Raw genomic sequence first — 15,667 nt, 5'->3', positions numbered from 1 at the left:
CACCTTTTGGGCTGGCGATCGAACGATCGAGAGAGGCGAAAGGTACAGAAGACAATTTCAAAACGAAAAAACAAAAAACCCAACCCATGGAGAATCGCTACAATCCAAGGGTGCTCACTGATCCTGGCCGATATCGATGCCTGTGAAGGAAGAAAATCGGTGTGTGGAAATTAAAATATTACCTTTTGGCTGCCGCATCGCAACCGTGCCGGTTACGAAACGTTTCGACATTTGCCAGGGGCGATGAGGTAGCAGCAAGCGATGATGCTAAAAACGATTGGAGAAACAAATAAAGAAGAAATAAACTGTTTGGAGCAAACGGAGCGGAAGTGGGAACAATGGGAAGGAAATACAGGCGCAGTTTTGGGACAAACTATCGCGGCAGAGGAACACCATCGATGATTGCTTTCTGTCTTCTTGCGGCAAGGACACGACGAATACGATCACGCTGTCGATGGAGTATCAATTAAGATGATGGTTCGGCTCGATCGGTAGAACACTGATCTCGGCGAGTGATCTTCGAATGACATGAGTTAGAATGATGCTGTTTTATATATTTATTTTTAATGGAATGTAGAATTTAAAAACACATTTTTAATGAACTAAAAAAATCCTCATGCACATATTCATGAATGTGAACACTAAAGTAAATCAAACATTTATGAAATTTTTTATAATATTTTTTTAGCATTACATTGCACAATCTCTTCTGAGGCATGAGTCGGTGGAAACAAAGCAAATTGATGATTTGCTTTCATAAGCATAAATCATGGCCATGGCCAATGCGCCACGGCTATAGTTCGCAAAACAAAACATAAACCCTACGCAAAACGAAGCTGTGAGAACCATTTTCCCGATCTGCTTGACGATGAGTGTCCCTCGCTGTCCGGATATGAACAAATGCGACGGAAACAATCGGGCTCTCACGTATGCTTTTCTCGCTTATTCCACCGCACGCGGAGTGAGTCCGCTCGGTGAAGTTCGTGCCGAGTGAGCGAGTTCCAACAGTTCAACCCCCAGCTGGATTCGTGCGTGAAATTCCTGTTCGAACGCAAGTTTCATTCAAAACTTCGACCGAGAAGGGTGCGCGCGCTAGCGTCGGGAAACCTTTCATCGTAGTGATTTCGCGCCCACGAAACATTGTCGCGATCCGGCGAACCGTCGCGTATGACCGCTGATGGTGTTTGTTCCATTGATAGTGATTACCCATCGCGTGAAGTTTCAGCTGCAGTGCTAAACCTAAGTGGCGGTGTGAATAATTGTGTGCCCAATTATACAAGATTGCAACACGTGCAGCGTCCGCAATCGACGCGGCAAAACGGCGGCGTGAGCCGAATGAAGGTCCGATAATGGAAATGGTTCTGTGTGTTGCCGGTGATTCAGTGGTGCGCTCAGTGTCGTGCATTCCGGCCTTACCATCCACAGTTCTGGTGGCTTTCCACTTTCCCGGCGTTTAGTGTTTTCGGGGCAAAAGGTGTGCGTGTCTGTGCGCGCGTGTGTGTGTGTGTGTGGCCCTCCCTAATGCAAGATGGCAACAATCGCAGCAAACGCAACGAAGCGCAGTCCGGTACGCGATTCGGAACCGCCACAACGTGCGATCCCAACGGGTGAAGTGACGGGTGGGATGGAACCGCTAATGGTGGGGGTGGGGCCGGGGTTGCCCGAGGGAGCAAACGCCAAAAAGTGCAATGCCAAAGTGAGCGGTGCGTTCGGTCGAAGAAAAGGCAGTGGCAGTGGGCTCGAGGGGGGCCGCAATGCCAAACCGTCCGGGTCGGTCCATGCGCCCTCGGCCCACTCGCTGATCAACTACCTGTTCTATCTCATGTGCATCACCGCGCTCGGAGCTACCGTGTACTCCAATCTGCGCCAAACATACGTAGAGGATAAATTAAGTAGTCTAGTTAGTATCGAAGACCGGCTCAGCCTGCTCGAGGCTCAGGTGAGCGATGTATATAGGAGGATCACGCTGCGCAAGATGGATGCTGCGGCGGCGGCGGCGGCGACGATGGCGTCCGGTATCGGCGAACAGGAGGAGGAAAGCATGTCCGACGTAGTGCGGAAGATTTCGCATCAGATCGCCGAACTGCCGAGGATGCGACGCGACCTATCCGCGCTCAAGGTATCGCGTAAGGATCGACAGGCCGCTATACAGCAGATCGGCAATGAGTGCATGTGTCCACCAGGTAGGTGATCATCGTTGTGACCTTAATCTCGCCCAATTGCTTCAATCAATTCCAATCGGTATAAATATTTAAAATGGAAAAATCAAACAATCGCTGCGCGCTACAGCATCCGTAAGCACTTTACTAAGACACGGCGAGATAAAATAAATCAACTACCAAATTAGATATCTTTCGAGAAATTAAGTGCGCTGGCCGGAAGAAACTGGTTGTGTGCAATCGCTCTTACGGACGTTCTTGTTCTGAAACAAAAGGATTGTGTCCGGTTCGAGAGCCAAATGAAACCAATTGCCGGCACAAAATCCAGCGAGCTGATAGCGTTGCTCTGATTCGGACGTCTGTTACCATGAAAGGGTTCATAGGGGATGGAGCCAGAACGGTCGAAGTTCTAATCCATTTGTTTTGTATCCTCGTCAATAGAAGGAAGTGGTGGGAGTGAGCTGTTATCCTGATTCCTCTAGCTTGTATGAAGTGATTTTATCTTCCGATAACCGGTTAAAGAAACACCGGACATGCTAGAAGACAAGGAGGCGAAACAATTCCAAACAAAAGACACTATGTCCGGTGCCACGTACAAAGCGGCCATTCGTTGTTTATCGTATCCTTGTCTCTTGGCAATGTGCAAGAAATAGCCCTGAACCCCAAGGATGGAATGGACAGTATCGGGGACTATTAGAATTAATCACACTTATTAGCGCACCGAAATGGGAAGGACGGCAAGGACTGGCCAATCGAACTGAAACCGAACCGATTATCGTGTGTATGTGTGTATGAAGTGCGACGAGTGAAGAGAATAGAGAAGAAAAGTGTCCATTTTGCCATCGGACACGACTGTCATCGACAGCCGTTGTTCGTATCGTTTTGCTAGGGGGTTTCCCCCACTCCAGGTTTGGTGAGTGGTGGAAAATTGATTTTTCCTCAAACAAAGAATCATCCCCCAGCTACCGTACGCCATCAGGAGCAGGTTTTATCTACTTTTGTTTCTTTCGTTCGTTCGTTTCATTGCATTCACGACGGTACACGCCTGGGCCTGGGTCCACTACCATCTCGACCGGAACATGCTTACAATCGAGTGTTACAATTCTAATAAATCAAATTATCCGGAAACGATCGGAACGGTAGCGCTGGGGTGCCGAAAAACACAAAGGGCAACATGCGTCCGACAATGTCCTTCCGTTCCGATCTCCGGTTCCCGGATCGGACAAATAAACACACATTGTCACCCACACTCACAACAACACATAAATTTCTTTCGCCGGAGTTTTCGGGGTGTCAGGATATCCGGCGCAGGATGGGATGGTTGGCTAGTGGACGCAACAGTCAATGCTGTAGACCCCGCTAGACGAAAGCGAAATCTGCTAGATGCTGGCAAGGGTATGTTGCTGTCGCTTGTTCTGTGGTGCACGTCCCGAGACATGCCGTTTTGTGTGCCGTAGCGAACAAAAATCATCCCCACCATACTGGGCAGGATTCGTGCAAAATAAGCACTCAATCTTCTAATCCAATAAAACCGGCGACAGACTGAGGCACGATTGCACCGCCGTTACTGAGGATTCAGAGAACCGACAACACTGCTTACGGTGGAACACCTTCGGCGTTGAACCGGGCAGGGTTTTTGGTTGTTGTGCGTTGTCAAACATTAGAGGTCATAAGACGTGCATTACAGAAGGTGCAGAAAGCGAACGGTGAAACATTAACACGAACGTGATACAGCGCAAACAGAAGAGAGAAGAAACACCAACGGAAGTTGTAATGAACGATTAAACGATTGGCAATTTTGTGTATGCTTTTGGATGAAGCTGAAAGGAATAAGAAAGTCGATCAGTATATAATTCGACAAGGGCTACGAAATTGGAAATGGGAAATTTCGATTCGTAAGACAAGCGTTTCCTGTGCGTGATCGATCGAGAATCATTATGGATTACCGGAGGACAGATGTTCATTGGATTTTAAATTGTTTTTTTAATTTTAACATTTATAGAGAAATTATTTGGAAAACATTACAAAGAATCCCGCTACTTTACCTGAACGTTGAAGTAATAGTTTACAAGTGATTTTTACGCTATAAAGAGAGATCTTCATCTTAGTTGACTAGTTAGTTTGATAGTTTCTTTCATAGATAGTTTATTACCTATTTTTACTGATTACAATTAATTTAATTTATAATTTTATTTTATCATTTGAATTGAACTGTTTTTGTAAAATATAAAGCGAAAACATTATAATCCTGAAGTTTATTTCTTACTAAATCTATTGTTCAACAAAAATGCCTTAGTAGTATGTTAATGGTATATTTAGTTATAATATTATAGTTATATTTTTTATTGCATCATCGGAAGTGCTTGATGAACACTTAGCAAGATTTTTTATAATATATAATATATTGCTGATAAATTCTACCCTTCATGTCAAGTCATTCCTATAAACTAGAAGAATTTTGAGAATAGCAGTCATAAATTTCGGGGCGGCCCGGTGGTGCATGTGATAAATGGCGCCAGTCCACACGGCAGGACCGGGTTCAAATCCCATCTGGACCTTCCCCCGTAGCATGGACTGACTATCCGGCTACATGGTAAAATAAGTCTAGTAAGCCAGAAATGGCCGGCGTGACCTGTAAGGTCGTTAAAGCCAAGAAGAGAGAGAGAGAGTCATAAATTTAATTTGTTTTATTTATGCGAAATTAAAGCGTAAATTTAGATTAAATCAACTAATGGTTTGTTTTATTATTTTATTGTTATTGTTTTAAAACTAAAGTTTTGATTTTGCTGTGTAATAATCAACAAAGATTTTGTAAAATTTTAATTCCCAATTAAGACTTTAACTTATGATTAAAAATTATAATTGATAAAAATTGTCAAAGGAATTCGGCATCAGTAACCCGGACAACTGTAAATATAACAAATTTTGAGTTCTCTCAGTGTTTTTTCTTGTATCATGTATCGTTATAATAATAATTTCAATGTTGTTTAAAAGTCTTAAACAATCTCGCGTAAGACATTAAAAAAAATCCAAGCTGCTTTCGAAGCACCCGGAAAGATTAGATCACCAATTTAGACATCGACAACTTTATCGATTCGTTCCCCTTTTTGCACTGCAAAACCAAACCATCAGCTGGAGAAACGGTGGCCATCATCGCTCTACGCCGAGCGTGCTGAGTGCCGTGCGTGTACGGGGCGGGTCTAGATAAATCACAAGCAATTAATCAACGATAGGGCAGCGAGTTTGCCGCCACACAACTTTATCTAAACATCAGCATCACGTGCGGTCGCGAGCCCTTTTTCTGCCGGCCGAGATGCGTGTTTACGTTTAGATTTTTGCACCGAAAGGAGCAGATAATTTAGCTAGCTTTTTTTAATGTGTGTGTGTGTATTTTTTTGAGAGTTTTTCTAGCCATCTTCTAGTCTGTTTCGCGCGACGTGCACCTGGCCCACTGCTTAGTTCACACCGAACGTTGCACCTAAAGTCCGGTGGTCCATTGGGATTGTGCATAGGTGTTGGTGATTGAGTTTGTTTTAGCTTCCACTTTTTTTACACACGTTCGTAATTCATCTCCTAGGAGTCTCCATCCTTTCCGGACGAACTTCCGTTTTTTTTTCGGGGCTACCAAACGGTGAATCAAACGAGCTGGCAGGGAGCTGTGTTTTCTGCTGGTTCAGGTTTCCTGCCACTGCATACCTGATTGTTAACTTTTACGTCTTTTTGTCGGCCATTTCGGGCCCTTGTTTTTCATCGGTCCAACCGTTGTGGAATGGTATGAACCGCAACATGCCTGGCAGCTATTCGACGACGAACTTCCGATCGAAACACGGTCCACATTCGAGCACCCGTACCATGTGCTAAAAGGGTAGCACTTCCGCTTTCGAAACCATGCTCTGTGGCAAATGTGTGCTAGGGCTAGTTTGGCAAAAGGTGGTTTGATTTTTTTTTGTTCTTGTTTGGATGTTGTTGTGATCGAGTAAACCGACGGCCGCTTTACGACACCAACGAGCGTGTTAGCCCACGGGAGATCGAACCAATGAATGGACAAACCGTTACCTGAAATGATTGGAATGAAGGTATTCGAGGTATTGAAGGTCCCATCGAGACCGGACCAGCCAGGAAAACGCCAACAAATAAAAGGAATCGTAAAACGGAACCTCAACGTCAGACGAAGAGTGGCAACATTTTCCCTATTGACCAGTAGATCGCTTATAATGGTGACGAAAAAGTGTTGAACAACTTTGTACCCTTCACGGTAACACAATGGTGATATAAGGTAAGGTAATTGGAAAGGAGGAACACGAAAACAAATACGCTTTATGAGACAAAAGTTCACAAATTGGATGGTTAGTTGGTAGCTGGAGTTGCTGACAAGAGTGCTGACATTAAATTGCTGTCCCTCCGATTTGGTTATCTTTCCAATTTTTTTTGGAACATAGATAACCTCGCAAAGGGCAAGGTGTAGACAAGACAAATCATATTATTGGCTCCATTTAATTATTATCATCATTTTAATTATGGACAACCGCGTTGGCCAGCGGGGTATCGTTGGTATCGATTGATACAACTCACATTGAACAATGACCTTCCGCGCCGTATGCTGTGCAGTTCTTCATAAAACAAATGATCAACTGGGTTGGTTTAAATTTAAAAGGTTTAAAGGTTTTATAAAACCCCAATTTCGGTAGTAGCGTCAGGTGTCTTAAGTGGAGAAGTATCTGAGAGTAGACTGCAGAAAGACCGGTTGCCCGCCAGCATCTTAGCGCGAATTTCAGCATCTATGTTGCTATTCTTTGATTCAAGGAATTTTTGAAGACTTTAAAACTGAGGTCACCTTTCTGCGTAAGATAGGATTTGTTGACAGAAACGATTGTGGTTTCATCGGCAATATGGTTTTTTTCCTCTTCAATCTTTAATCCGCGGTTTTCCACCCGTCTTGTCGTACCTCTGATAAGCATCCACTACACAGGAGAGGCGAACACCACTGATGTCTATGTCATCAGGATATCCCGGGTATCTGGATTGACTCTTGGTCCTCACTGTTTTTACCTCTGAGACGCCGGATGTGCTGTTTATTGCTAGATTGATTGTACCATAATTATATATTTATAAAAATTAATGTGATTTAAACAAAGCGTTCCACTCAAAATCTCCTGTCCGGAAGATGTAATGTTAATGTTTTTTTGTCCAATCACAACAGCTTACTGTTAGACGTTACACGACTGATTCAGTGTATAGAATTAATATCGCAACTACTAATAAATTGGCATTTCAGAATACATAACACAGATCATCCTTTAAGCTCCCACTCCTGGTAGTATTTTTTTTTCCAGACCAAAGTACACACCCATACGCCGGTAGTAACATTGTTACTAAACCATATTTAATATGAATTACGTGCAGTGCTGTGCATAAATTTTTCCACCGAATGCTCAAGTCAACACCGTGTACGTCCCATTTGCAGTACGCAAATTGCAAATACCGAGCTCATACTGCGATCACCACCGTACCCCCTCACATTAGACCGATGTTTTGGGTGGAAAGGTACCAGTTCGGAAGTGAATGCGAATGTATGGCAAATCATATCCATGGGCGGTGCCGGCCACCAATACACGGTGGGTGTTTGTTTTTTTTATTCGACCGGATTTACTGTTTTACATGCGGCGCATGGTTTCTGCTGCTACAACCCGGGCACAACCGGCATCACTGGAGATGTGTGGTTCCGAGAATTTGGCAAGCGAAAGCGAATTTGCCCCGTTTGTTTTTATTAGCTTCTATTTTAGTATCCGTCCCGGCCAGGGTCCTGCTGCGCGCCAGCTAAGCCGAAGTGAACAATTCAATTTGCGTACCGAGCTCGAGGGTTGCCGGTGGGGAATGTTTTTTTTTTGTTGTTGCTGTCTGACGTTTGTCCACCCGAATGTGAGGTCGACGAAGCGCTCAATGATGTAAACGATCAACCGGCAAAATCCGCAGTCCGACCCGTAACATTCAACATGCAAAATAACTTGCACTGGGAAAGGAAGTGAAGCTGGGAGTTTATTAACGGGCCACAACAACAACAACCGGCAACGGGACAGCAAAAATCGCATACTTTATGAACGACTGTCAAACCAGGTTATCGTGGTACATGCGGAAGGATTTCCTGTGGCCATATAATTGAACATTGGTCCGAAAAAACCCCTTCGCAAAGGTGGGGGAGGGGGGGGGGGGGGGTACCAAGACCCAAGACCTCGTCGGATTTTGGAGTAGCTTTGTTTGTGAGTACTTTTTTTTTTGGTTTGTTTGCCTTGTATACTGTCCAACACAGTACATGCACATCTATCTTTGGTTTCGTGATGTTTGAAGCAAAAACAATGCCATTTCAACCCCTAAGGCTCTTTAGAGGATTCAGTGGAAAAACCTCGACAAACGACAAACAGCACGGTTTAAAGGGAAACACGAAAATGGGAAAATGGAGTTGAAGGGAACAAAAAAAGGATGACGACCTAAACTCAGCGGGTGTACATAGTATGGGAAAACAAAAGCCCACCAGCATCGTATCATTGAGCTTCCAAAACTCTCTAGCTGAGGTTTTCTTCGAATGCAAAAGAAAATTGAAAAAAAAAAACGCCACGGTTACATCTTCAGACCGGGTCCGTGTGAATGTCGCGTTCGATGGAATGGTTGGGAAAATTGTGAAGCCAATTCATGGTGCATTGAACTGGTTTCTTTCTTTCTTTTTTTTTGATACCACGACTAACTGCAGCACCAGGACATTCGCGAGCTGAAGCTGAGCGTACTTATTCATTGGCGAAAGAGATGTCTGAAATGGCTTCTTTCGGTGTTTGACACCACTTGAATTTAGTATCCCTTCCCCCGAGACAGGTCATGACAATTTCGATGTTAAAAATGTCAAAAACACTTTAAACGGTATAGCGTTACACTTGTACTTCCTTTTTTTCGGACATGAATACAACGCAGAAAGAAAGCAAAACGATTAAAGGATTTATTTTGAAAGCGTAAACCACGGCTGTCTGCCCAACCAGATCCTTCTCGATTGCTTCTTACAATTGCTTCCCCTCTTTCAATCGACTCCACATTTTTACCCAGCGCCTGATATATTCATTTGCAATGTTTGCAACTCCACGGGATGATCCATGGCCATGCTTCTCCACACTTGACATGATCGTTGGTTGGCGTGCTGCACCATCTCGAACACGGAGTATAATTTATGACGCTTTAATGAGTGTCATAACGTATTTTATCGCCTCAGAAGTGTATTTCTGTGCACCGATGAAGCTATTTATATGACCGTACGCACAGGGCGTTTGCACAGGAGTGACAACTACATCTTCCCTTGTCACTGAATTCACCAGTTCCTGCCCGGTACTCGCAGCCGAAGCTGGAAGCAGTCGCATGTGTTATTAGCCGTAATTAAACGTTTATTTTATTTTCGTGCTTTCAGTGCTCTTTCAGGGCAGGGAATGAAATGTTGTTGCGTGTTGCGTTGCCAATGGATTCAGCAACGTTCAAGTTCTTCTCGAGGTTCCCTCCCGGTGGGTTTCCAGCGTGTTGGTACTGAATTTAACGTGCAAAAGAAATCCTGCTGATTACTGCGCAAAAATGTGGTCCCGAGTCAGCAAATGTGAGTTAAATGGACGGGGCCATTTTGTTTGCCTCCGCCCAATGTTTGCCGCGTCCTCCCAAACTTCGAATGCTGATGAGTTCGGAATCGTTTTGTTCCTTTCGCTGGTTGTCGCCGCCACCGTGAACCGGCTCTTCATCGTGTACGTCGCATCTTCCAAACACAACAATCTCACGTCTTCACAGTGGAACCAGTTTTAACCTTGCGGAAGACCTCCAGTGCCAGGCAGAGGTAACCGGCAGGGTCAGAGGGAGATGGAGAAAATTGCTTCCCGTGTGTGTACTCGGTGTCAAAACAAATCTGAGTGTGCCGAGAGTGCGAAGAATTAAGAAATCACACATCACACAGCACCAGTTGGTGGTGCTTCAGGTTCCGTGCTGGAGCGAACGCTATGAGCTCGGGTGCCCTCGTTCTGGAGGACACCGCGGCGCGCCTTGAAGTACACGGCGGGCGGTGTTGATGAAGATGATGATGATGATGTTGTTGCTGCCACAGTTTGCTGACGAAGGAAGTTGATAAAAGTCCGCACACGTACCATCGTACGCGTTAATGTAATCGCCGTCAAAAAATGTTGTTTTGACGTGAGCTGGATTTGACCCTCAGATTGGATATGGAAGCATTCGTCCTTTCGCTTTGTACCGTGGCCCGGTGCACGTCTGTCGGTGTAAATGATCACACCAGTTTCCCCACAGCTACAATGAAACAGTTCGAGCTGTACACAGCTTTCGTTGCGATGACAGTACGGAGAAAACAACATTCACCCACGGCGACTACAGTTCTCGTGCCAGGTGTGGGATGCTGCTTTCCGTGACAAATCCTGTATGGTCGCGGTGAGGCGGAGAATGGCGAAGCAGTAGCGCGCACTTTCTGCGCCGTTTGTGTCTAAATCCTAGACATTATTGGACGGTACTTACTCTTGCAGTATTCGCTACGGATAAACAACATTATAGCCTGGTATTACCAGGCTGACATCAGTGATTCCGATTGACATACATTTGGGTGCCTTCGTTGGAAAATGATTATTTATCACAACATCACTTAGTCTATATTAAGAATAGCGTATACATGTATATACGAAACTGGAAACTAAATGAAGTTAAGCTTGTACATTAAAAGGAGTACTTTATTTATCAACCTACATCTACACCTTGAAAGCATTCCTTGTACGTTCCTCGTACAATATTAATTTAACTGTAGTAAATTAGTATAAAATATATTATCTCAAAAAATATTTCCAGTAACAAACAACTATCAGTTTAAAGGCATCCTGCCTTTAGCTCGAAGCCGATGTTTATTTTTAGAACGATTAAGTAAACGCCCCAAAGAAATATGGAAACATGGAAACATTTCAAAATGGCTATAGAACCGAAGATAAATAATGGCGCAAAAAAGATGCCTTATCTCGGTATCTCTTCCATCAAACCCAGCCAGATGTATGTTTCCCTTTTTTTAAGACTTTTCCATCCAAATAGCGGCAAGATAGCACAATTCTCGCCAGCATTGACTCAAATTGTGAAACCGTAAAGCGTTATCGATTTCTCGCTCATCATTTATCATCACTCAAACATATCCCACAAAAGGTTGTACTGCATCTTCTTCGGTTATCTGGCTCGCCCTTTTTGTTGACTCTCTCTCTTTCTCTCTCTGGAACTCGAAAAAAAAATCCCTAGCGCAAGCAAACCCCAAAAAGCAAATGGACCTTTAGCCGTAGCCGTCCTTTCCGCAGCAACGGAACGTGGGCCGACTTTTCACCGGCGATGGTGGTAAGATAAACAGCTCGGTACAAGGATCTGCTCTCGCGTGCGGGGATGGTGGTGGAATATTTTCTTGTGGAGTGGAAACACACATACACTGTTTTGACCAAACCGTAATTTTCCGACCCGAGACTGATATGTGGGTGTATGTCACACTATTTACTTCTGTTTGCCGTGTGTCGCAACGATTGGACCTGAATGGTTTTCCGAAAGAATTGCAAAGGACTTTTTTTTCGAGCACGCTAGAGTACCATCGTATAGCAAACGAAACCGCAAAGTGGCACCAAACCAACATGTCACGGTTGAGGGCTACTTGTCCGAGGGATAAAATAAACATTGCCTTGACATGGCCATAACCAAGCACACACGCACATATGCTCAAAATACATCCAAACGACATGAGCCGAACGGCTTTTGAATATATCTTTACGGTGCGAAAACGAATGAAAGCTGCGCTGCGTTAGATGCCACCGAAAAAAAAACACACCTTCTCCCGAATATGACAGACTTCATTTCCATCGGATTCTGAGTGGTTTACAGTGCCTGCGAGAGGATGGCATACGGCCCGGGGGTACAATGGAAGTAATATGTTTATTCAGTTACGGCTTTCGGGGTTTTTTTTTTTTGAGAATACCATGTGTGACACAAACTCAAGGGTTCGTAACACCGAGCGACCTACGACCACCCTTGAAATGTCACAAAAGGTTGTGTTTGGTCTTTCCTTGGTGAGTTCCCGAAAATTCCGTCGCCCGAAAAAGCCTCACCACCCCAAAACAAAAGTTCCCCGCGGGCCGGTATGACTTCTTCGGGATGCTGACTCTTGTCCAGAAAGCTCCCAGTAGAAAGCCTTGGTAAAGAAAACTGGAACTGGAAAACAGTCACGCAAACTCCCGGTACAAGCAGGGAAGCGGCACGTTTATTTGACATAAATTTATCTATAAACATGAGGAATGTAAATAGGAGCGGGCATCGAGTACAGGTCAGGATGGCCACCCTTTCTTTTTTTTTTTGTTGCTTTGGTAGGTTGGAAGTAAACGGAGACGTGTTGGTGATTCGTTGCACCGAAAGCAGGTGAAGCCGACTTGGGCTGTGGTAGTCGAGCATAACAAAAGTACCTCCGGGGCACCAACTTCAACTCTCCACACGTACACACACGTGAACTGGTGGCGTGTGCATGCACTTACTCATTTCTCGGTTGATTCTCGTCTATGCGCTACTGCTGCTACTGCTGCTGCTTTGCGATCGCCTTTTTTCTTTATCGCGTCTCGATGCTAAGCGCTTCCTGTGTGGTCTCGGCATGTGCATTTGTAGCGGCATGTGCATTTGTACGAACCGCCAGCCCAATATCATGATCGTAAGCCACTTGCGAATACACGTACACGTTTGCTGCATTCGCTTTGAAAACTCCGTTACGGCACATTAGGAAAAAGTCATAGAACAAAGCATAAGCCAGTGTTAGAGTTCATATTCTTCTGCCACATTACTGGCAATTTGTTACGGATCCGTGCGTGCCCGCCAGTAGTTGGTAAGGGCCCGGGGAAGCCCATGAACGCGAAACAACAGAATGCCTTTGGCCAAGTGGAAAGGAAATGCTCGACGAGTGGGCTGCTCCACATAGACTGCGGGGGCATACGGGCGTTCGGGTGCTGTTGTTATGCTGCCTCCCGAACCCACCCACCCAGTGGGTGGAAGAGGAAAAGAAGGAAAAATTTAATAAATGGAGCATCTGCACCGAAACCGACAGGTTTGGCCCCGAAGGATAGTACCGAATGGTGGTGGCCGGAGCTCGATGTGCCGTGGCAGCTAGCGGCATTAGGTTCTGGTGGGCGAAGAATGTATGTAAAGAGATGGCAGCAAAAAAAAAAAGGATAAATACAAATGATTGTACTTCGGTACCGTGTGTGGGAGAAGATCTGTTTTTTTTTTGCACTCTCTTATGTATCTACGGGTACTCTTTCCACCTCTGCTGTACATTTATGCAACATTCATGAGACACGCGCGAAAGGAAAATGCTGCCTTTGACGGATAAAAGTTATGCTTCGATCAAACAGATATTTCTTCATCAAATTATGCTATTTAAGTTCATTGCATCTGTTTATGGCATTTACTTGAATGAATTAAGGGAATTGGAATTTAAGGTATGAGCATTTGTTGCAGCTGTATAATCATTTAACATCTCCACTACAGCTGATGTTTTGCTTGCTCCCTTCCCACCAAAAGCAATTCCAATACGAAAAAATACATTTTATGTCGATTTGGTTGGTAATGGTACACGGGAACAAATAGTCCCATTCCATTATAATAACAACAAAAGAAAACCTTTCCAAGGTGAAAAAAATACAATCTATGGTTCCCTCGAGTGCCATATAATTTTGATTCGCTTTTCGCAAATTAAACGAAACCGACGATTTCAGTAAATTTCCGTTTATGCTCCATGTCCAAAGACGCTAGCGACAAACGCCCGAGGGCTAATTTAGCTTGCTTGCAGTATATTTTCATCTTACGAGTCGGAGGAGAGATAATCGGCCAGTTCGGTTCGATTCATGGCCAGCCATTTGCCCATTTATTGGACCTTTGGTTCACTGTGCCTAATTGGTGCGCAATGTTTGATGTTTCGTTTTTGGGCACACTGCAATGCATACGATGCTTATCGCATTCGAAGGAACAATCGTAGCCATTTTGGCCGTTCGGCTGTAGGCTAATGCTTTTCCAGAGATGCTAGGATATCATCTTATCGTTCATCTTCCTTTCCCTTCGAATTCGATACTCACCAGTCCGAGGCGACTGAAATGAGGTGGAATTGAAATGCAAAGCCATTCCAAGGCTATTCCGTTTGCTGTAGGTGGAAGAGTCTTGTTTTTCGTCTAGTTTTGGGGGGTCTCCGCGCATCCTTACTGGTGTGCTGCTACCGTCACGGCCTACCCCCCCAAATTCGTTGGCCTGGTCGAACATTGTTGCTCTCGTTGTGCCCTTCGTCACGATAATGGAATTTCAATTTCCTAGCAAAATGAGCTCCGACAGAAGCTTGGAATGCTTGGCGTCCGTTTGATCCTATGGCAACCTGTTTTCATTATTGATATAACAAAAAATAGGCAACTGCTCTTGGTGTTGTTCATCCGCTGCAACCAAATCTAAGCCGCGTTGTCGGTGAACGTACCGAGGCAATGGTAGGTCCATTCGTTTGGCATTTTCTTCTCGCCGTCTCGAGAAAGCTCTACCACAAAGTTCAAAGCTAGCGAAGCGTTCCGAGTGGCCCGGGAAGAGATCCGCGTCTTACCGCGTGCTATCGTTTCGACGGGGACGGGAACAAAGCACAAAGACCCTGTCAAATGATTTCGAATGTTTTATCTTGTCTTCGACAAGATTGGGTCGTCGACTTCCATCACTTTGTGCTGTTATGCTTTGTGCCAGAAGCTTCAAGTAGCTTATCTATCATAATCCGCCACTTTGCCCGGCACCCGGATGGTTCGGTCGCAGACGCCGTGTCACATTCCATCTATCTGTCGATTATTTTCTCATTTGCATTAATTTCTTCAATATGCGCACGGCGAGCGGGCGCCCGGGACTGTGCAGGGAAGATGGCCAAACAAAACCATCCTTTGCACAGCAACCGATTGACATTCTAAGCGGCTTTCAGAGAGTGTCACTGCATTAGAGTGCTTTTGCGTTCGATATGGAAATGGAAAAAGCGAACCGGTACGGTACAAGCTTTCCAACAAAACGGACACTGTTGCCGATCAGCATCGAGTGTCGAACTGTGGCCAGAAGAAAAGCAGCTTTTCTCCAGAAAACCCCCGACGCCTACCAAAACTTTGCCAGTGCTCTGCGGTAAAGTTTGCCAAGTTTTCGGTCAGCTTCCACTGTCAATCGCGACAAATCGAGCCACTCGACAAGACGACTGACGATAGGAACGTGAGCTAGGATCTTAAGCGAAACATTGGCTTTTCGGATTGTTTTTCCTCCCCTTCGCCCTTTCTCTTTCGCTCTCCATCGCACGATGATGATTCTTTGCAAAGTGTCATCTTGGTAACAGCTTGGTTGGGTTGACGATCGGAGTTTGCTTGCGCGATGGCACGTCTATCGGCACAACGAACATAAAGAATGTCCTTTGAACGTCCCTACTCGTGTGC

General features: G+C 44.9%; 1 protein-coding gene across 5 annotated transcripts in view; it reads left to right on the top strand.

Moving 5' to 3' along the window:
• The first annotated feature begins 1,061 nt into the window (after positions 1 to 1,061).
• The window catches only part of LOC125761263 (collagen alpha chain CG42342-like), an 83,085-nt gene continuing 68,479 nt past the window's right edge, over positions 1,062 to 15,667 (top strand). For all 5 annotated transcript variants that reach the window (XM_049422230.1, XM_049422232.1, XM_049422229.1 and 2 more), the window contains exon 1: positions 1,062 to 2,183. In XM_049422230.1, the coding sequence (XP_049278187.1) occupies positions 1,529 to 2,183 (655 nt within the window). In that variant the 5' untranslated portion in view covers positions 1,062 to 1,528. The remainder of the gene's footprint in view (positions 2,184 to 15,667) is intronic.

The sequence above is a fragment of the Anopheles funestus genome, chromosome 2RL (assembly GCF_943734845.2).
Source record: "Anopheles funestus chromosome 2RL, idAnoFuneDA-416_04, whole genome shotgun sequence".
In the NCBI taxonomy this organism is placed as follows: domain Eukaryota; kingdom Metazoa; phylum Arthropoda; class Insecta; order Diptera; family Culicidae; genus Anopheles; species Anopheles funestus.
The sequence above is the reverse complement of the archived record's forward strand: the minus strand, read 5'-3'. Positions and strand labels throughout refer to the sequence as shown.